This window comes from Asterias amurensis, chromosome 2 (assembly GCF_032118995.1).
Source record: "Asterias amurensis chromosome 2, ASM3211899v1".
Lineage (NCBI taxonomy): Eukaryota > Metazoa > Echinodermata > Asteroidea > Forcipulatida > Asteriidae > Asterias > Asterias amurensis.
This window is the reverse complement of record NC_092649.1, coordinates 9,592,107-9,616,401: the sequence shown is the minus strand read 5'-3', so window position 1 is coordinate 9,616,401 and position 24,295 is coordinate 9,592,107. Positions and strand designations below refer to the sequence as shown.

Sequence of the window (24,295 nt, the reverse complement as noted above, 5' to 3'; positions counted from 1 at the left end):
AAAATGTCCATAGATTTACATTAAACTTACAGGGTTTGAAGATAGTGATAGTGGAAAGCACCCTTCAAATATTACTTACTGAGGTGCTGTAGTTTTTGAGAAACGAGAAAAACAATGTAATGAAAGTACGTTTGTAAATGCTTAAAATAATTTTGGTCTCATCAGAACAAAATTATTTTCATAACATTGTTTTACTCATTACCCAAAAACTACAGCACCTCAGCACGTAATATTTTCAGGAAAGCTTTCTACGTTCATTATCTTCAAACTGTGTAAGTTTAGTGAAAATCTGTGGACATTGTGTTTTTTGTCCTACAAAAAATACATACACCCTTTAAGCAGCAAGTTTGAGCAACCTATTCCAAACTCTTGCTCAAGCCCTTGTGCATTGCCACTTTTATTTTTGCTTAAAAAAACAAACAAACAAACAAATGGTTTATTTAGAGTTTTGCGGTAACATCAAGTAATGACTATCTCTAAATGAGTTGGGGTGGTTCTGAAAAGAACCATTGGTTTCAACTTGACGTTTCGATCAGTATGCTCTAATTGTCTTCTGGAGACAAATAAATGGTTAAAAGTGCATCTTTGAAAAAAATGACCACCTGTACTAGGGGTGTGTTTTCGCAGCTGTAACCAATAACTGTTGCGGACATTGGCCAGTGATCAACCAAATGGCAAGTTAAACCAAGACTGGACCAGTTTCCCTCCAGGTTAACATTGCCCAGTGACCACTTCAGGCCTTGGATTTCATCTTTGGACATGTGGAAAGGGCAAGGCCATTTCATTTTACAAAGGGCACTTCAATGGGAGACTTTTAAGACGCTGGTGGCAGCAGACATGACTGTCCTTTTTTGCAGCTCTGAGCATGAACGCATATGCTCAGTATTGCTTGCGTAGGTCTGAGCACGGGCACTACTGGCAAAAACTGTGAAAAAGGATCGCTCAAAAACCTCCCATTAGAAATCTTAAAGTCAACGGGAGACTTTTCAAGGGCACCAAGGCCAAGATCAGGGGCAACAGAGGCAACGGAGGCAATGGGCCTCCGTTAGCTGCGTGTAATTCCAGGCCTGGACCATGGGAGGAAGAGGGTTTGAAACCTACCGTTCTCTCGCCCTCTCCAAAGTCCACTTTGAGGGATCCCATAGCCCTGATGATAGCGATCATACTCTGTATGGTGTTACTGTACACGACTGGTTTATACTGCTTACAGTCCTCTTCAGAGTAACCTTCTTCATGGATAATCCTATCAAGAGAAGAGAGGAAACAAAAAACAAAGAATGTAATTTTACTCAGTGTTTAGGGATGAGATTGGACTAATGCGGACATTTACATGAGCAATGTAATAAGCCACAACTGCATTTATGGTAAGACATTTTTGATATTTTGTACATCCACCACCATCACCCCACCCCCCTACCCCCAACTGACGTAAGATCCAGCCTTTATCATTTTCACAGAGTGTTAAATAAAAGTGTACAAAAGGATTCTTCAGGAAAAACTTATTACACAGGCCATGTTTGGTGATGGCTACACCTGGACCACCAAGTAAACACGTGTTGAATCCATAGAAATATATCCGGAGAACGCTGAGCTCGGCCGCCCTCTGTGCCGACTGTGGACGCAATGTAACGATACCAAGCGATACACGCGTATGGCAAAATGGCAAGATGGCATCGCACATAGACCATTTCTATGTGTTTTTATTGGACAATGTTCATGACGTCTACTGTATGGTAAATTTGCCATACCCGCGTACAAAGATGGCGTACAGGCGTCCATAATAATGGTCTCATAGCGAAATCGCACACACAATGACAAACTCAGCGTTCTCCGAGCTCTATTTCTATGGTTGAATCATACTACTCCCTTAGCAACAGCCATAACTGCAGCCACCATTTTTAACAAAGCCAGATTTTCCATAACACGTAACAAAAGAGCCCGTTGCTTTATGACAAATCTCAGTCACAAGGACAGTCTAAGGGATACTTAATATTAAGTCATCTATTTATCATTAATTTATTTATGTTTTTTTTTTTTGGTGGGGGGTGGTGATCCCGTCCAATCCGAAGGATGCCAGCTATTGGTCCAATAGGACACATTAATGTGATCCTGATGATTCATCCGCCATGATGAATCATTCATGTCTAGAGCTGCTACATCTGCAATGTGACTAACACATTCATGTCAGTGCACAATATTCAACATTCAGCGAAAACAAAAAGTAAAATAACTGTGATTGGAAACCCGAACACGGCTAAAAAAAAAAAGCAAGTATACGGGTTATCTTTAGTCTAGTATCCCTAGATGCTAAATACGTCTACAACGGGGGAAGGCATGGCATTACCCTTGCTTGGTAACCCAAGCCTGACAATTTATGCAGATGTTTCAGTGAAAAACACACCCTTTTCACTGCGCCTAGTGTGGGTATGTGCGTGGGCATGACATGCATGTTCTCTACATGCAGTTATTAAGCGTGTAAAATCTACAGAAATGTCATCCATTTCAAGCTCTGTCACAAAAGGTCAACTTCAAAGACGTTTTAGACAAAAGATCTTATCATCAGAGGGACAAAAGCTTTGGTCCAAGATTCTGGAAACTTCAGTCCAGACTCTTATTTTAAACAAGTCTCCGCTCACAGCATTACTTGATAATCTTATTTCATGTTTTTTTATATTTTTATTTGTTTAGATCCACCGTTCTGGGGTAGCATACAAAATAAGCACATAAACCAGTTTGACCGAGTCTCTTTACATTTACAAAAGGTCACTTATAAGGATTAAGGCTGTAAGGAATATGGACATTTGTACTAGAACAATTCAAAGGGCACCAAGGCAATGACCAGGGGCATGTTGCCTCCATTGCCTCTTTGAAACAAGCTTCAAGTCTTCATTAATAAATTCAAACTCTGCATTTAGACAACTACAGTATACATGCATGGTGTGAAACTGGTCAGAAACAAACATAATTTTTGCTGGGATGATCCAAAAATAGGACATAAGTTTTCTACCCTTTTTCTGGTAGACATCATTAAAAAAACAATGAGTTCTGTTGTAAATTTTACTATTTTCGTAACAAAAAAAAGGAAAAAGGGAAATTAAGTTCAAAGCCACATTATGTTCACTGCTATACATAAAGGAAATAGTTCAGCTCTTGGTGTTTTTGTTTCCGTAGAACAAATTAACATTTTGTCCCTTCAAAGGCACTGGACACTTGGTAATTGCTCAAAATAATTATCGGCATAAAAAACCTCACTTGGTAATGAGTAAGGGGAGAGATTGATAGTATAACCATTGTGAGAAACAGCTCCCTCTGAAGTGTCGTAGTTTTCAAGAAAGAACTAATTTTCCACAAATTTGATTTCGAGACCTCAGATTTAGAATTTGACGTCCCGAAATCAAGCATCTGGAAGCACACAACTTCATGTAACAAGGGTGTTTTTCTCTTTCATAGTTACTCGCAACTTTGTTGACTGATTTAGCTCAAATTTTCACAGGTTTGTTATTTTATGCATCTATTGAGATACACTTGAGAAGATTTGTCTTCGACCAGTGTCTTTAAGTGGCAACAATGTAGGTGGAATGAGCCAATATTTATAACAAGAACTCTTACCAATGCTCTGCAGTGAAAGATAATAAGGCACAGCAAATTATAAATGCAAGCATTGTACATACACATGTACATGTAATGTGCCCTCCAAAATATCAAGGTAATAACTACATGTACAATTAGTACCTGTCCTCGCCTTTTATAAGGTTAATTATAATTTGAAAGATCCTCCAAAACCAGTTTCGTATTCAATCAATGACAATAAATTCTAGGGCGCTCATGACAAGCAGGCTTCATTCTATTGTGAAAGCAGACCTTGTGACTGCTTTAGATTTCTGCATTGACTGTCTTATAACAGGGGATCATTGAATTTTTGCGATTGAACTATGAAACAGAAACTGTTCATGGCATGAGAAAAAAAATACAGGGATCATCAATTCAAAGGAAGTAAAGAATATCCTGGTTCAGCTAAAGTTGAACACGACCTTCGATGGCAATGGTCATGGGTTCGAATCCTAATTGAGGAATATGACTACAGTTGGGGTTTTTCAAATGACTCAGGAAAGCACTGAGCATACAGTGAATTACACAAATCAAAGTAAAATGGGTAAAATCAAACAGTACAATGTTGGCAATAATTTTCTAAAAATGAAAGATGATGCTCATTGTAAAATATTATTGGTTGTTTGTGGGAGACGATTCATATTAAAGTACTTTATTGGGGCCATTATATATTTACCCCCCCCCAAAAAAAAAGGGGGGGGCAATTCGCAACATTTCTGTGTGTGTCATTTTTATTTTAAAAATGTGATTTGTTCAGAATCATGCATGGCAAACAAAACCAAAGAAAACCACTAAAATATAACAGAAAATTCCTCTTATTGAACAAATGAATAGAAACAAATCAAACTACAGTTGGCAAGGCCATTTTCATTTAGTCCTAAATTGTATGGGTAACTTTGGAAGGGGCATCAAGGCCAATACTAGCGGCAACAAAGGCCATGGCCTTCATTGCTTCCATAATTCCAGATTGAAATTACATCATGGAAACTGGGGCGACTGCTTCAAGTTGATTCAGCTCTGTGACCCGTCTATGTTATGATAAAAAGGTCTTCAATCCAGACAAATCATTCACCCTCATCCCTCTCTACTTTACGGCCCTCTAAAAAATAACAGGAAGGGATAAAATGGCTGTTCATAATCAATCATTTTGTAATTGCATTCCCACCATCCAAGAAAAAGAAGAAGGGGGAAAAAAAAAAACATCACAGTGGCAGACTTCAGAGTTATTGACAGTGAAAACAGAATAAATATCAAAAGAGATGAGATGAAATCACATCAGTGTCTGAAGGCAGTCCAGGAATTAAGACAAATGGTGTTCAGACTGTTGTCTGGTTGCCACCAAAAGCCAACCATTGAAATATTGTTATGTTTTGTTTCTTCTTTACATCTTTCTAATAAACTCTTTTGAAAAAGGACGTCCAAATTGCCGAGTATTTTGGGATTTGGAATTAACACTTGACCGCAGGCCAGAGTCCAGTTGTTTTAGTGTCGGGCTAGTTAACTTATGACCGGACAAGCCTGGTTGATCTTCTGTTTTTCAATTGCATTTTAACACGCCAATGTCTTATAGTACCTTCGTGGAAAAATTTGACATAGATGAATCTGGTGAATATTTTTCAATCTGGAGTGCCAAATTATATTCACACTTCCCATTAATAAATGTACAAGCAAGCCAAATGAGGTGCATCTCCTAGTGCTTGTTCAACTCATTTTGCTTTTGGTGTTGTATAATAAATTTTGGTCCAGTAAATATTTTTTTAAGCAAATGAACCCTGCGGTCTTGTGGATTTTCTCATAAAATTTGAGCCATGTAAAATAAGTCCTTCAGAGAGAGATAAACTTAACATAAAGTACATTGTAGGGTGAACAGACTCAAACTTCAGTATGTTCTTGATCAATGAACACCTATACACCCCTCTGAAAAAAATAAACCGAGCAAAATAAAATCATTTCTGTTTTAAAGGCAGTGGACACTATTGGTAATTACTCAAAATAATTATCATAAAACCTTTCTTGATTACAAGTAATGGGGTGAGGTTGATGGTATAAAACATTGTGAGAAACAGCTCCCTCTGAAGTGACGTAGTTTTCGAGAAAGAAGTAACTTTCCACGAATTTGATTTCGAGACCTCAAGTTTAGAATTTGAGGTCTCCAAATCAAGCAGCAGAAAGCACACAACTTCGTGTGACAAGGGTGTTTTTTTCTTTCACTATTATCTCGCAAATTCGACGACCGAATGAGCTCAAATTTTCACAGGTTTGTTATTTTATGCATATGTTGAGATACATCAACTGTGAAGACTAGTCTTTGACAAAGATTATGTGTGCCTTGTAAGTATGATCTGCAGTATCAAAACAATGTTAAAGGAACACGTTGCCTTGGATCGGTTGAGTTGGTCTTTGAAAAACGTTTGTAACCGTTTTTTATAAAATGCATATGGGTAGAAAGATGTTGTAAAAGTAGAATACAATGATCCACACAAACATGCCTCGAAATTGCGTGGTTTTCCTTTTACCTCGTCGACTAACACGTCGGCCATTTATGGGGGTCAAAATTTTGACTCCCATAAATGGCCGACGGTGATAGTTCGCACAGTAGAAGGAAAACCACGCAATTTCGAGGCAAACTTGTGTGGATCATTGTATGCTACTTTTAAAACATCTTTTCAACCATATGCATTATATAAAAAACGGTTAAAAACGCTTTTGTTTTGACCAACTCGTCCGATCCAAGGCAACGTGTTCCTTTAATGGAGATCTGGAGGCCAGTAATCATACATTACATCCATGTACAACATGATGCATCTAACAGTACAATTTCTTACGGTACTTTAAATACCAATGTCATGCGAGGAAATAATTTGGAAGGAAACCAGTATTTCCAGAGCACCACCGGTAAAACTAAAACTGTCCTTACGTACTCATTCATGTAATGTACACTGTGCAAAAATTTATTGATTTTGCTTATTGTCAACAATAAACTAAAAAATTATTGTAAAAACATTCGATGCTTTCCTCTGTCGTGTCTGTCCAGCTGTCAGGAAAACAAAATCATGTTACATTTTGTTAAATCTAGACTTTCGTTCCTATTCTCCTTCACAACTTTTAGTGGTTAAAAAGGACATACAACCCGATTGCGAGATTCACAACAGAAAGGTTCCGCATCTAGTCTTCCTTGTTTGGCAGCGAGCCAGTGAGTTACTCCCAACAAAACTTTACCGACAGTTATTTGTATATGATACATAGAAATCTTTTATCACCATTTACACATGTTTGTGACTTGTCCTACATACGTACAAATTGGGAAAAGGTCAAAATAGCAAGTTTTGTAGTTACTTTCTACTTAACACTCCTGATTGAAAATACATGTTTTCTACACCACAAGATGCATTCTATTTATCCTCTGTCAAATTTTCAGTCCCCAAAAATTAGTCATTGTTCTTTGTACTACAATGTTAAAAAAAAAGGGGGGGGGGGGAAATATGCGTGCGTTCTCCAGACTGATGCTTCAAAGAGACAAGAGAGGCAATGGGAGACTTTGGGACGCTAGGTGGCAGCAGACTTACCAGGTAAGTTTCCATTGTTTACGTAGTTCTGAGCGTGCGCACATGACCGAGAACAATGGATTTTACCTGGTAAGTCTGCTGCCACCAAGAGTCCCAAAAGTCTCCCATTGCCTCAGTCTCCCCTGGTCATTGCCATGTTCCCCTTGCAATGTTCCAATATAAGTTGACAATTTCTTCACACAGATGCCCTTTACTGAGGAGAAAACTCCTTTGAGCGCCCTTGCCCTTTCTATAAAGCTGGTCCTTGATCTGGGCCTAATTTGCACTGAACGAACAATCACCCCAATCAATGAATACCTCAAACCTAAAAATGCTTTGGATCTATCAAGTTCTCTTTTTCAAAACAAGGTTGTTCGTATGGATTGGCCGACAAGAATGTACCAACAGAAATGTATGTTTTTTGGAAAGGGGAAAGGGGGGGGGGGCGAGAACATTGACAACAATATCGCTTTATTTCTACGATTCAGCCTTAGATCGCCAAAGCTGTTTACCATAAATCTAGGGCTCACCCTTCCCTTGAAAAGAAGACGAAGAAAAAATCAAACAGAAAACAGAAAAAGCATAACATTGCCAGAAAAAAAACCTTCAAACACCTGCATGTAACACCCAAGCAAGGTCATGAATACACATCCAATCAGTTTCACTATGCTACAGAGACCTCGTTTCATCTGCATGAAAATCAAAAGTGTGAAGAAGAAAAAAACATGGGCAAGAAATTTTCCATGATTACTAAGATGTCTACTTCCTGTGTAGCTTTTGAGTCAATACAATGTACTTGAACTTTATGCTATACCTGGGGTCGATTTCACAAAGAGTTAGCCTAGAAGATATTAAAAACGTATGTACAGTCCTAAGTTAGGAAGAGTAACTTGTCCTAACTCGAGATAAGACTAGTCTTAACTCTTTGTGAAATCCACCACAGGTCTCAAATTTAACACTGGACTGCAGTACTTTTAGCATTGGGCCAGAAAACTCACTACTGGACAAGCCCAGTGGTCAGTTACCGGAAAAACAGTAAACCTTCATTGTTTAGTATCTTTGGTCCAGTAAAAATGTTGAGCTACGTGTACAAGCCTGTACAAGCCGCTGCAGTATTGTGGTTAACCCCCTGTAATTCGAGCCCTGTATACTTCCACTAAATAATTCAGTTCATGTTTCCCAAACACAGTTTAATTTGTTGGGTTTTTGGGGGGGGTTTTTTTTAAGGGAAGTTCAACTTCAACTGACGAAGAGTGTACAGGAAATATTCCCAGCTGAAGGATCTGGACCTAAATTTCTACTCAGCCGGATACCAGTCATAGATAGTACAATATGACATGGCTGTATTTTGGCTGGTGGGAACTTTATTCCGGTAAACCTAATTTTATTGAGCTTAGCTACTTTTGGGACTAAGTAGCTCTATCAAATTGGGCCCTGGGGTGTTTGGCAGGGCAACAAAACCTACCGATCAAATTGTTCTGGTGAGGAAAACAATGTACTCTGTCGATTTTTGTACTCAGCTGGGGCCCAATCTCATAGCACTGCTTACCAAAGAATTATACGCTTACGGTGTCCTGTAATAAAGGGCATGATTCTGTTTGCCAAGTGCAGACTGCAGAATTTTATGCTGAGTCACAAAATTGGGCCCAGATAGGTCTACTAAACAGAAGAAGGGAGAAGGATAACAGCTTTACAAATTTGCCTAATTAGGAAAAAAACATTCGCCAGGAACCAGTGGCAAACCACACCCAATTACATTCCATGTTTAGCTGGCAACCTGTTTATGCCAAGCAAAAAAATGTGTACCTAGTATTGATCTATGAAATGAACCTCTGCTCTGAAGTGGAATTTCCATTTAAAGCTCCCCCCCCCCCCCCCACCACCACCCAGCAGTGAAGGAGACACGCATGACTACACAGTCAATTAGTATCAAGAGCCAACCTGTGAAGTGTGAACATTAAAGAGATTATTGAGCACCACCTGAAACATCCATTGCTATTTATGTACCCTAGAATGTCACTCATCTCACCATTAAAGCAACGTCGCCCCCTAGAAATGTCCCACCCAGCAAAGTCGCCCCTTGACACAGGAGTTCTCCAACCCTTTTTTGATACAGTACAGGGACCAATTTTGTTCAGCAGTTCTGCATAGCACTGTATGCTAATATTGAGTAGCACATAGTGAATTTAGAGGAGCAACCGACACAATTTGTGTAGCATTTTGCTTTGCTATACAAGGGAAATCAATCGCTGTACACAGCATAAATGAGTACATAACAAATTGGAGAAAGAAAATTGAAACCTCAGCAAATATCAGTATTTTGGTAAAAACAGACACATCCAATGGAAGTACCCTTTGCAACATGAAAATGGCACTTCCCGTTCAAAGATGAGCTTCCAGACCAGGACCACAAAAAATCATCAATCCACTTTAACCAAGATACATGTAGTAAACAGCATGTTTTCAAGTAGAGCTGGACTTTCTCCTAAGCAAACACAGAGCCATTAACTTGTACAGCATACATGTGTGCATATTATTCTTTGCATTAACACTCCCCGCATCCCAACTCGGGAGATATAGATCTCAGTGAACTGGAAAGAATTTCTATTTCAGGATTTTGGGTTGTTTTGTTTTTTTGTTTTTTTTTACTGCTAGAATGGACAAACGTTTTAGAATGTTACATGAGAAACAAGGCCCAATTTCATAGCTCTGCTTACCGTAATCACAGAATTGGCGCTAGGGAATTCTGTGCTTACGGCAAGCATATTTCACGGGTTAGCGGCGAATTTTGGCTTCTGTGCGTGGGTACTCCACGTTACTAGCCATTCTACGCTCAAAAGGCTAGCGCAGAAATTCAGCGCTTGCATGTAAGCGGGGAATCAAGATCGTAAGCGCAGAATTTGGCGGTAAGCAGAGCCATGAAATTGGGCCCAGGCTTGATAGTTCATTCTCAAAAGGGCAATTCAGCTTATTCCCTTGGTACGAGACACCTCTATGGGAAAGGCTGAATTTCTAGTTGAAAGCTTTAAGGGCACCACAACATGGCCTCTGTTGCCCAGGTCTTGGCCCACTGTCAAAAAGAATTATGTTCTCAGGCCGATTTTAAAGTAGGGAGATAATTCCATTACTAGGGACAAATTGCGCCGAGACAAGTTGAAGTTGAGCATTAAATAAATTAAGTTGGTTAAACTGTTTTTCAGGGAACTTGTAATGATGCTAGTACAAAATGTAGGATTGATGAAGCGTAACTCAATATTGATGGCTATTAATGATACAAACTTCCTTTCTTATACTGCATGCAACATTTTAATTTTAATTTCTCCCACAAATGAAGTGCAAGGCTCTCTCCAAACTGTGTGAATTGCAGGCTGATATATATGCATGAATTGTTGCCAATGCGCAATTGTTTTTAAAACAATAATATAGAATTCATGCATAATATTTTGGTTGTTGACTTGAGATTAAATTCACCAAAATCATGAATATAAAACCATTAAGAATACCCGCGATTAGATAAAAACAAAGTAAAACCAAAATCATTTCGAAGGACCTTGTTTTAATTTAGCTTCAAAAATTTTGGTCCAGAATTTCTGAAACAAAAATCCTGCAAAGAGCCCTGTTTAGTGACACCATTTTTATTATTTTGTTTTGATTCTATAAAAAAAAAAGACTGATGAAAAAGGTGTGACGATTGAACCCCATTTCAAGAAGTGGACACAAACATCACGACACGTAATACTCATAAACATAAAGACATCATCATGCCCAACTACATCCACACGAGCCGGCCATTTATATCCACACACAAACAGTGCGCCATCATTCCTTCTAATTCCCATTACGTTTGCTTGTACGATCATGGCACAGCAATCACTAATGATAATAATAATAATAACCCATCCTCCATGTCTACCCTCCTCTCCTTTGCTACTGATATTACATTATCTACTCCAGGGCTGCAGGCGAGCTTCGAGCTCACAGACAGCCACAGAAATGGCTGAATCTCATCCCCCTTACCTTACCCGCACACACACAAACACGCGTCGCTTATTACATGCAAATTAAGGCATTAAATATTCCCCCTATCAGTGTGTGCAGGTGGCATACTGCACCACAGTGGCAGTGTCTTTTTGCAGGTTTTCTATTTGCACAAGCATCCTCTCTGCCCACTGCATGAGGGCTTCATGTACCATGTACAGTATGCTGGGGTATGGCGTGGTGCAGTCAAGCCGTACAAACGATCATGATAACAAGTGATGGTGACAAACCACCCGGAAACAGCGGCATATTATCAAGGGTTACTGTTCATATAGGAACAGGCTTCTGCGTTCCCACAAACACACAGTCACACACAATGTCATGGAATTACATGGAAATAAGGAGTAAACTCATTACACATTTGTACTGTTCTTGTGAACAAAAACTAAACAACAACAATTTTAACAAATGTAAAAATAAAAAAAATGATAAATTACAAAATACCAGTAAACAAATCAATAACACTAAACGATGTTTTCAATAAAACAAAATGTTAAAATAAATTTGTCATTGTACAATCCAGAATAAGTTTTCCCTGTGATCTAATACATGTACTTCATTAATTATACAATCCTGTTCTAGCCAAGTTTTTCTTTGTTCTTTGCTAAAAAAAAAACCACCAACACTATTAAATAAACACTTAACCCACAATGTGTCTAAATGGAAAAGATAAAAAATGTAACTTTTATATCTTTAGAAAAGTACAGTGCATGTATTGTCTAGATATAAAGCTTTATGTTTTTTCCATAGATTTACATTCAGTTTTTCACCCCATTCTTTTTCTGAATGTAATTTCCGATAAATATTGACATCGCCTAGCAACCTACTCCAGGGCAATACTAATGAATTGTTTTAACGGTCAATTTGGAGTTCGCAACAACCTTTGCAGCTCGGCTACGCACAGCCGATCTACCTAATTGAAATTCAAAAGGGGTCGTTAACACTTTACCTTTCAGAATATCAATCACTTGGAATCAGTAACCACTCCTTTCTGCCTCGGTTGTGAAATCAAGAAAGTACGTGTAAAGCATCAGCTATGTTGGCAGATTTGATAATGAGCGAGACGTGCCAAGAATCAACACAATTTAGAAACTAAATTAACTATTTTCTCTTTCAAAAGTTTTCCTTTCTTGCATGTTCACTTATTATGTCCATTATTAACCAAGAAATGGGAGACGGTAACATGTAATACATTTTTATTTCAATATGTGAACTTTAACATGTGAGCTCATTTCTATATAATTGTACTTAGAAAGTTAGCGGTTGAAAACTGAGCGGTTGAAAACTGCTTTCCAAGCAAAATAATCTACATGTATGAGATTCAAAACATTTTAATGGCCTGACGTTTTTTTACTCGAGCAGAGACTTTCTGTGGTGCTTATAATTATTTTGTCAAATTTGCCCAAAATCTGATTTGACTAAATATTTAGACCTGGTTTTGGGTTCTTCTTTTCTTTTACACTTACATTTACTCAAAGTGTTATCTAAACAAAAACATTTAAAAACCAAAATGCAAGTGATATTGTTGTCATTTTCCTTAATACAATAATTTTGGGAGAAACCCTAAGCATGTTTAATGTACATAGTACATGTAATACGTGTACATGTAACATCAAAGTGCAACACTTAATAGGCATAATAATGTGCCAATCTCAGTAAAACATGCACTGAACGTTCGTGCAACATAAACATGACTAGAATAATGTCACCACAGTAACAGCATCTGCTAATAAAATTTGTTTGAATTTTGGGCTATTTTTAGCGCATCTGGAGAATGGCGGCGAGTGCAATTCACGAGAAGTCCAAACATCCAAAAATAATCATCATGTTTCCAAAAATACATTCCAAGTGTCAAACTCACTGAGGGTCTGATCGGTGTGCATGGCCAAGTACCTAGCCACGCTCCAATTTAACGAAGCTACGCAAGCATAGAAAATAGGCAAGACGCTAAGCATAAGACAGTTGTGATGCGATCAAGCTAACTGAGTTGTTTGTCAGAAATATCATTATGAAGAAACAGGAAGGGGTGATATTTTCACAAATATTTTTTTTATTTTTTATTTTAATCCCAAAATATATCTAATTTCATATTGCCTGGTTTCCTGAGTAGAAATTTGTCAAGCCATATTTACTGCTTAAACAACTCAATAATATTGTGCCTAGGGCCGCATTTTATAATGATGCTTAATAGCAGCAACACAAATTTCTGCTATGCATAATGAGCAGGGTACCAATCACAAGTAATACACATTACTTTACTTTGCCTGGAACCACACTGCCTGGAACCCTCTTCTTCCTAGCAAGACTTTTTTGTGCTTAGCAAATATTAATGCTTTATTCAGATTTTTGGCCGATTTGACCCCAAAATTTTTATTTAAAATTCAATAGGTATTTTGATGGGGGTCGAGAAAGTTACAAGCTTTCATTTGAGCCATTGCTCGAAAAAGTCTGCCAATTATATAGTAGCAGTGGAATAAAGTGCTCAAAATTAGTTTTTGTCAGGATCCCGACAATATATCACGTGACCAATTCTTATGTGTTTTAGAAGAATTGTTTTAAATTTTTGTCATGGTTCCTGACCATTAAAAGTAAAAGTTTTTTTTCTTTTCGTTAGAGCGTGTGATACTCTTTGAAGTACCAATCACTCAAAAAAATCTGTTTTTTAATGTTTGGGGCCAAAAATCTGACATAGCATCTTTAATGCTTTATACTGCTTCATGAAATTTCGCAATGTTTTATTATCTTAGAGGGTTTCTCTAGAACAGACGCAGAGATATCGATTGAAAACCCATAATGTGCGCGCCCCCGCCTCTCCGTAACGAGTGCCACGTCTGCACATGGAGGAAGGTCTCTGCTGTATGTGTGACCCGGCCCAAATTATGAGCAGTGCCTCGCCTTCTGTCGCAGCTAAAAAAATTATAAATATCAGCATTACATTCGATATGCACGAAGGTGCATAGTGTACATGCCAAAATGCGTTGTGGGCCCACACCAAAGTAGGGAGAGGGAGGCAAGGGGATTCTTTATTAGCATACTTGACGGCTGGCAAGTCTTGTAGCAATCAATGGCCTCGGTATTGGTTCAGAAAGATAGGCATTGAACGCACAGGGAGGCGGGTGAGAGTGGCGTAACCAAAGGCGACAGCTCTCATGCTTAATTTAATCCTAACCTAGGCTGTTGTTCACCGAGTACTGCATGCACCTCGAAGTACCCCCCCCCCTTTACCACAATGAGTAATGGGAGGAAAATTATAATTTTTTAAATGGCTCCCAGTCTCCTAAGTTCATGCCCATCAATTTTATTTAATATGTGGTTGTTTATTTTGTTTTAATTTCATCGTGTGAAGGGGGTTACATGGCGCATTAGGGACAGACACTTCAAATTGATTTAAGTGGACATTGGTCGTTTATAAATGCATGGTGTGTAGACCATATCTCATTGGTTGTCAAATCAACTTCAGTATGTTACATGGAGAGTCCAGTGCGATGAAACAGAACAGCGTTACGGTATGCTGTGCGGGGTTACTGTTTATACCGGATGTGTGCAGTCAGCCTAATTAAAAGCAATAGGCATAAAAAGCAATTCACAATGCGTGCGTCATGGGAAGTTATTGACATGCTGAAAAGTATAATTAACGCTAAAACCTCACATTCTGTTTGTTTTGGGAATGTTTTCTTAAAACTTCTTCGCCATTTATAGGATTTCATTCATGTCCAACACTATTATTTAAAGTAAAAAGACATTCAATTCAAATAGTCCCAGTCCCTCTCTTGACAAAGTGTAATTAGATTGGTTTGTAATGTTTATTCGAATCTATGAGGGGAATGTTTATTGGCATTCTTGATTTCATGTAAACAGGCTTTTAAAAAAATGTAACTGTTTTAATATTTGAGAGAGATTCTGCTCGAGTCGAAGCATAAGAGAAAATAAAATAAAAAACAAACAAAAATCATAATCAAATAAACACACTAATAACAACAAACTAATCGAATAAAATAGAACAAACTAATTAACTAATTTCAATGCAACATAAATTTTCTGATAAATTATTCCCCACCCCAACAAACTATAATAGTCAAAATTGTCGGAGAAAAAGCCTACATAATGCACAAAACAGGTAACTATGACCAAAATTATAAAATAATAAACCCTAGCTGTAATGAAAAAAAGAGTCTGCTTAAAAATAGACTATGTACATGGATACAAAAATCATAGCTTTGGTATCAGTGAAATTTAATTCTCTCCTGTAAAAGCTATTTAAGTAACAGTGAGACAAGGATTAGATGACTCTGATCAGCTTACATGTACATGTGGGCTGCATTTAAGCGAGGTAACAGATAAAAATATGGATGAAGTTGTGTAACTTGCTAAACAAATTATTTTAAAATGTTTTTAGGTTAGAACTTTTCTGATGGATAGTCTAAAAGCTTTGTGTCACTAGTCATTAGAAATGAATCCGTCAGAAATACTGTCTTATTTTAGATTTGTTTTTGCGAAGTTGAAGAACATGGACATTATTGGTAAGGCATAAAAAAACAAATGTTACATGTATGTTGGCGTAACGGGCCTAAAAATATAGGGTAGGTACATGTGGGTAGGGATTTTTTTTCCCTTCCAGCAACGAAAATGACATATTTTCTAATTGTTTAAGCCGGTAGTATACATGATAACAAAACAAAACAAGGCTACACACAACAAATAGTATATTTTAAAACTCTTGATGACATTTATTTTGTTTTTATATCTTTAATAGATTTTAATCATTAAATTTCTTCCCTTGAAAAGATTAAAAAAATATCCAGGATCGGCCGTATTTTTAGGGTAAGTCGGGTTACACTAACGTACATGTTTTTTTTTATGCCTAACAGGTAAAATAGATTCTTGATATTCATAAATAGTCCTGTCACTGTATGTACAAACTGTATTGTCACCTTTTAGAGATGCACCTGTCTACATGTTTATTGCAAAGTTCTTGTCATGGAGGCAGCAAAATAATACAGAGGGGAAAACAACCTTCTTGTTCGCAGGCTTTCTTTCGTGTGTTTTCCAAGCCAAGCAGTCCAAATTTATTTGCCATTTTGGGGGGGGGGGGGGTAGACTCAACACACACACACACAAAATAAACAAATAAATCAAGGCTAAAAAAGGGGATCATGTAACATTACGCGTACACATTTTCCTTTTTTGTCTTTATTTTTTAAATGCCAAAAGTCAATAGGAACAGTGACATGACTGCTGTGGATTACTGCAGCTAAAGTATCAACATCGGATCCAAAATAATACCTATTTTTAAAGACTTGAAACACTTCCAGCTAAAATTTACACAATGTTTGTACAAAATGTGTGTGTGGAATAGAATCAAAAGTACATCGTGCTTTCCCGTTTGCTTGTTTTTGTTTTGTTTTCTGAAGGAAAAATTACCATTTAATGAGATGAAGCTTTCAGACTGATTTGGATTGATCGACTGGTGTATCTGTTGCCAACGAGACGATTGGAATAAATTATTGTCAAAAAATATCTTTATTTAGATTTCAAAAGCTATAACGATACCGGTACATTACATGCACAGTATAATTATAAAACGGTATCTTATTATGATTTGATGGGAGAAATAATTGACAACCCTTTTAAAAAAAATAGTTTCGGGTTCGTGCTGAGATCCATCTATAAACAATGCTTAAAGCAGTTTAATTGATGACCCCCAACTGAATTGTGTTTCGAAAGACCCATGATTCGGCTAGTTGGTCAAAAGCTTCTCCATTTCAGCATTGACTCAGCACGCGCACAAACGTGCATTTCTATTGATTCAAGACCATTATGTTGCCATGACAACTACATCGGAGTTAAACCTTTGGGCTTTGAGGGACTCTGCTCACAATAGACCGACAGAATATTCCTCATATTAATCTGCAGTTAAAACTTCCTTGAATCACGGCGTGTCCGTGATGTAACAAACAAGACAATATTCTGTTCTTCTATGAAATTGGTTTACGTTTCCGTCCCATTCTGCGTCCTCCATTATATATTTTTTAAATCACCTTGATTGAAAAATTAATCGTTAATATTATGCCAACCCTTTTCAAATCTTTGTTATGCCTACATGTAATTATAAGAGCAGAATTGCGTCCCCATATGATCACATTTCGGAAAAATAGCCAAGCCATTTTTTTTCAAAGATCGTCAGATCAAATTCACAAAATATCTAAATTATTTAGAATGCTTTGCATTGGTAGGGATTTTAATACCAAGATAAACATCAAGCAGTTTGAATTCAGCGTGCTTTATCCAAACTAAAAATTTGGTTCAAGAATGCCCCACAGTTTCGAAACTACATGGGAAAACACCCTGCAAGGCGTCATGAAAATGCACTTTGGCCGAATGTTGTTGAATGAAGCTCTGCATGTTCTAGATCCCACAGAGTTTTCAATGTGCCCTAGGTAGAGCAAAGAATCCAGTTGTGTCTCAACGTTCACTGCATCCTAAACATGTACGTTGCCTCCTAAAATGCCAGGCTTCAATCAAATGTTAATTGTGCACTGAACAATGCAGTTGGTAAGCTAAAAAAGAAATCCGTGCGAGTGCTATCCATGGTTAAATGTCAAAGACCTGAAAAGATGACGTCCGTGGGCGTTCTCAAGTCAGAAGCAGGGTTCATTATAAGCAAATAGGGAGGTTAAGATGCAGAGAACACTAGACAGCTATTTCCTGTCATCCACAGATTTTAAGATTTTATTTTTTTATTTTTTATGGTTATTTATCATCCAACAGAAATTGAAATTTACACTGAAATGTTTCCTCTCCTGTGGCTTTGTTTTCCAAGTCCTAAACCAAAAGTGTAAATTTGTTTAATTTAACTGAAGTCGAAGCCATGGTTCATAAAGGGACCGAGGTGTTTTTATATTGTTTATGCCATCACTGTTCCAGTTAGAGCTTTAAAAATAACATTCATTTGTTCCAAGAGGATCTGATTTCTGAATAATTATCCCAGTTTTCCAAAATCCTTAACCCAAATTTTCAAAATCCATATCCCAATTTTCCTGGTTTTGATCATTGGATCCAGTGCAATTAAACAAAAGTTTAGAAAGTTGAACCAGCTTAAGTACGCTCAGCATGAGACCAGACAATCGTTTTTGTGTAACCAGTTATCCATGGAAATTTCCATCACCACATTTAGTCAGACACGAAGCTCTTTCGAAACATTTAGCACTCACTCTGCAAGGTCCCCATGTTTCTGTCATCGCGTCTTAATCGCTCGAACTTCTTGAACCCCGTGAAGGCCCTACATAACACTGGCTCTTGCCCTCACACTAAAATTTCCCTATCGTTTCTTCAACCAAATCACTATCATATTACCCTTAGGAGAATGTCACTCTAATTCAGAGGCTAAGCAACTTTCAAAATCAGTCCATGATTCCATGAGCTTATCTTTTCTGATAGAATCCAGTCAATGTCCGACACTTCAGACCTCTACTTGTCACTTTCCTGCATTCTAACTGTCATTGTCATTTGTCAAGTCATGATTGTCATTTTGATTACAAGCATTTTATCAAACATGTTGTCCATACATGTATTTCATGAAAACAGGTCTGGAATTTAGTCTTTGAGAGGGCAAGGCCATTTTCATAATGCAAAGGGCACTTCCACTTAATACTATGGAAACTTTTAAATGGTCCCGCAGGCCAAGACAGACATGACAGAGGCACGCAGGCCATGGCCTCCGTGATATCCCTGTAATTCCTTTATTGAAAGAGAACAATTCTTTTCAATGTAAAACATTTTAGAATCTAGCTTCGGTCGCACGTTCTTTTCAATTCAGTACTTGTTATGCTGTAGTCAATTTAACAAAAACACCTTATATTATGGGGTCGCAAAGTACAAATTAAATGAATTAATCTCCCCCTAGTTTAAATTAACACCACACAATTGATCAAGTTACAACCATTCAGTGACAGAATAATAAAACCTAATCAATATTTAATTTCTTGTTCGATTCATGCTGGAGCCATACTTACTTCATCTGTTTGACAATTGTGCTTTTCCCTGACTCTCCAGCCCCTACAAACAAAGGAAAGAAAACAATTTTATTGTTAAGAATGATACAAAGTAAGGTGCATAAAAACAATTTTCCTAAAATGCTAAGGGAAAAAAAACAGTCATATAGTCGAAAAGAGGTACAGAGCCTGGACTTCATGTAGGCACAATTTGAATACAGCTCAATAGGAAAGCATAAAATCATGCATTTTAATATGATTATTGCACTGTATGTATCATTAACTTTTTATATGAAGAAGTACAACATATCAAAACACTTAGTTTCTATAACTATTTGAACTTATTTATTTAGAAGGTAAAATTTCCCATTTCCAGTTTACAAAAGGTTAGTAGCCTGGTTCTAGTAGTTCAATTGGAAAATCTTAAAGTCAAGAAGGGGCACCAAGGCCAAGATCGGGGGGCAACAGAACCCCGCATGATTCCAGGCCTGGAATTTAATTTATAACTACTGATTAATAAACAAATAACAAGGCAAAACTGTGTACAAGTTTAAATGAATGCATTTAAGATAACTTATTTATTCATTTATTTATTATAAACTAAGTGTGACATTTAACAGCAAGTCTTTGGGTGAATCAGTAACAATTTCTGTGTCAATATTTCGGACGCCATGGACATTTTGAAGGACGATGGCAAGCCATCAACAAACAATATAAATTGTATAAGCTCAAAGTTCAGTCAAACCTTAATCTTAACTATATTTTTTTCGTCAATTAGGCCACCATTGGTGAATTACATATCATGTAACCTTTCCATCAAACTGGAACTTTGAACTGGAACCGGAACTGGGCAAATACTGGGCCCATAGAATTTACAGTGAATGCATGAATTGTCCTTATCTAAGAGCTCTTTCATCCCAACTAGTTTTGTTTTCTAGTGTCTTTTAATATTTATTCTCTCTGTGCTGATGTCTACACTTTTAGAACAGGTGTTTAAAAACTATCTTCTTGTTTCTGAGTGCATACCAATTTTTATATGCATTTTGCAAGTTGTGAATAGGTGTTAAAAACTGTCTTCTTATTTCTTAGTGTATATCAATTTTTGTAATGCAATTTGAAAGTTGTGAATAGGTTTTTAAAAACTGTCTTCTTATTTCCTGACAGGAATTAAACAAGATTTGTAAAGAAAAAAAATCATTGTTTAATTTAAGTCTGAAAAGCTTACTGATTATGGAACCATTTTTCTGTGAAGTATTCTAAAATGAAGTCATATTCAAGAACACTAGATCTATAAACATTTTTTTTTTTATTATTTAAAAAAAAAACAGCTGATTTTTTTAAGGACAGTGAATTTACATGCTGAAAATTGTACTACAGTTTTTCACTATTTCTTCTGACTCCCCCACCAGATTTAGCTCAAATATTCTCAAGTTTATTTCATTTGTACAATACATGGTACAATATGGTTGATCACTCAAAACTTGCACATTTTCTGTGAAAATGTTGTCAGCTCTACCAACCCCTTAACCCGCAATGTTGCCAATAAATTGCCTTATTACCCCACTCAAGAAGTAAGAGAGCACATTGCATAAACATCCAACTACACAGTCAAGTACATGTACATGTAGGAACTCGAGAGTGTCTCGATCACATACATTAACATGAAGCGCATGTAAATCAATTCTTTTGTTGTCAACAATGCTCTTATCTGTTGCACACGACGACGACAACAAAACATGCAAAAAGGGTCTCCGGTTGCTAGGCGACCGTCTAGTTACCAAGATATTTGGCCATTGAAGTTGTGCTGATGTATTGCGTTCACTCAGACATACAGTAAACGTCAATTTTTTAGGGTGTTATTGGATTTCAATGGGTGTTCAAGGCAGTTTTTACTGGCTGCGATAACAAACGCAGCTACATGCTGGACAATGAGCCACTCTTGTATGGGTCCACATGGCATTGTGCATTATTGACATTGTTAAATGTTTCACCAAAATTTCCTCCCAAATGTTTGAAGAATTATGAGACAAAATACCATTACATACTTTCAAGAGCACATGACGCTGAAACTTGAAGCTCTGTACTGATTAACATTGTCAAGTATCTACTCAGTTTCATTACATTAATAGCCATGAATAACATGAGAGGAGGATGTTAGATACATTAATTCACTGGCAATGAGGTAATAAAGACGCTTGAACAAACATAAACATTTTTAAGACAGTTTGAAATATATATTGATGTATGTAGCACCAAATAACCATTATCACTTGTGTACATGTGTAGTACATATTCCAAGAAGAAAAAAACCGCCATAATCACTTTGTAATTGTACATACATGTAACTCGCAAATATACATAATACTTAGAATTTATTTTTAAAACAATACTATACAGTGTACCACACATATACATGCACATAAACATACATACATGTATTAATATAAGGGTTTCAAGAATAAACTAGAGCTAAATTGCATTTGTGCACAAATGCAGAGCTGTTTCGTCAATAAAATTTTCAAATTTCTCAACTGAGTTTTAAACATGTTGGGTATTCAAAGCAAATTGCCCATCGGGCATAAATAAAAAACTTATTTGGATTATACCATGTTCAGATAGCAATTCATGTGTTAAAGGTGCAAAAATTGCAAAAAAATCATAAAAAATCACGTGATGACGTCATTTCAAAATTCACAAGAACTTACCAATATCTAACAACCTACTAAGTTTCAACATGATCGCATTATTACTTCAAGAGTTATATTAGTTCAAATAGTGCACCTTTAAGGCCGAGTCACGTGACCCCCCACGACGCCATTGGTCTGAAACTTCACAAATATGATGCCCGCCCGACAGTAAACGTGTGTGTAAAATTAATAGCGATTACAAAAAACAGACATCTTCAAAAAGTCCATTTTGACGAGTTTTCAACCTGCCGCTAGAGGGCGCTGTTGCATTTTGTGACGTCATTGGTATTTTTTTTAACTGCCCACTCTTGCCAGGCACTAACATCGTTAAAAGCAACTTCATATCTTTTGCCAATTTTGAATTAGAGGGCCACTTCCGGTTTCGACCGGAAGTAGAGGTCATGTGAGGTCACGCACACAAAACAAAATGAAGACCTAATTTATCCCTCCCCAATCCCGCAAACAGAAACCTACGGTCTCTTGTGGCTGATTTGATAGAGATTTTCAAACATTTAACATAAAACACCTTTAAGATGACGTCACGTGACCGCTGATGACGTCATCATGACATCCTTGCTTTATGATCATTATTACACCATAACCTTCAATCCCTGAAAGTTTCATTGCAATTGCTCTTTGGGAACTATGCAAACAATTGCGAGCACTGAATCAGACAAATAAAAAAAAAATAAAAAAAAAAATAAAAAAAAAACAATAATAAAAAAAACTTTAACAAAAACAAGAGCTGTTTCGCTGCGCTTCGCTACGAAACAGCTAAATATAAGAATGTGTTTCCAAAATAAACTGACAGAAGAAAAAAAATATGATGGTAGGGTGGGTAAAGTTTTGTCAATTTTGCTTTTACAATTTGTAGCCAAAATTACTATTACTGTAAGCAATTTTATTTGCTCACTCACTTGTAATAGTTAACTACTGATTACCATCCTATGACCGTACCTTTAAAGACACTGGACACTAGTTGTCAAAGACAAGTCTTCTCGCTTAGTGTATCTCAACATGCATAAAATAACAAACAGGTCAGTGAGAATTTGAGCTCATTTGGTTGTCGAATTTGCGAGATAACTACATATAAGAAAGAAAATACACTCTTTGTAACACGATTTTGTGTGCTTTCAGATGCTTGACTTCGAGACCTCAAAAATCTAACTTTGAAGTCTCAAAATCAAATTTGTGGAAAATTACTTCTTTCTCGAATACTATGTCACTTCAGAGGGAGCCATTTCTAACAATGTTTTATACTATCAACCTCTCCCTTTTACCCGTTACCAAGTAAGGTTTTATGCTAATAATTATTTTGAGTAATAGCCAATAGTGTCCACTGCCTTTAAAGAATCAGTTTCACATCTATTAACATTTTTTTAAGTAATAGGTCTATTTCAGTGTAGGTTCTGCATGATTTTCTAAGTTGGGTGGGGTAACAGGAAACACAACTTTTGTTTGGTTAGGCCTTATTAATTTAAGACAAACTATTATCATTTCCTCTTTCCTCTTTCAAAGTGACATACATGTAATGTGCAAACTAGTCAAGTTACAACTTTCTAAATGTATTATAGTGCATTGTCTCCTAGGGGCTAATCTACATGCAATTACAGCCACACATCAATTATGCATGCGGGCCTTTTCCTTTTCCTTTTGGCTAATAAAAGGAACACGGTCGGCCTGTTCCTAAGGGTTTTGCCAATTGAAAAGTTTTGGCCATGGGTATCCAAAGGTGACTAATTATAAACAGACAACAATTTGTCATCAGCCTGAACAGTAACCATGTATGTGTGTCTCCACACGCTGCTAATTTTGTTGTTATCAATAGTAAAACTGTTTACAGAAAAAGCTCATTGACATCTGTGCCAATTTCATAGAGCTGCTCTAAAGCAGTAGACATTTTCTGCTATGCGAAAAATGAGCAGGATAACAGTCATAGATGATGTATATAAATAGGAGTTAATTGTTTCTAAGATTTCCGAGGGTTGGTGTCCATTCACAAACTCTGTGGCCAGTGATGTGGTTGGTACCCACTACTGTAACCTTGCTAAACACGGTTCCGGTGGATTCCACATTTGTGTGAAATACTGTAACAGCATTTTTAGCGGTTTTTATAAAACAAGTAGACAAAGATTCAGCTGAATTTTTTACAGGTGACTTTTATTATCTTTTATTATAATCTTGTCTATAAATAAGCATTATGTTGACAAAAAAACAAAAACCTAACCTTCGAAGGCCCTATTTAAAACAGCTCAACGATTAATACAACATGTAGTATCATAATTAACATAACTATGTGCTCGTAATGGTACATGGTTTGATAACACGTCCAAAGTACATGTACGTTGCGATATCATAAAATAATAGCACAGAGGACTCTTGATTTTATTGTCAAACTCTTTTTGTGATGGGAAGTGAATAACAA

General features: G+C 36.9%; 1 protein-coding gene across 1 annotated transcript in view; it reads right to left on the bottom strand.

The window, feature by feature from the left end:
- LOC139950118 (guanine nucleotide-binding protein G(i) subunit alpha) overlaps positions 1 to 24,295 on the bottom strand; it is a 48,139-nt gene that overhangs the window by 15,691 nt on the left and 8,153 nt on the right. Inside the window, exons 2-3 of the mRNA XM_071948747.1 lie at positions 19,205 to 19,247; positions 1,102 to 1,243 (exon numbers count right to left, since the gene is read on the bottom strand). Of these exons, the coding sequence (XP_071804848.1) occupies positions 1,102 to 1,243; positions 19,205 to 19,247 (185 nt within the window). The remainder of the gene's footprint in view (positions 1 to 1,101; positions 1,244 to 19,204; positions 19,248 to 24,295) is intronic.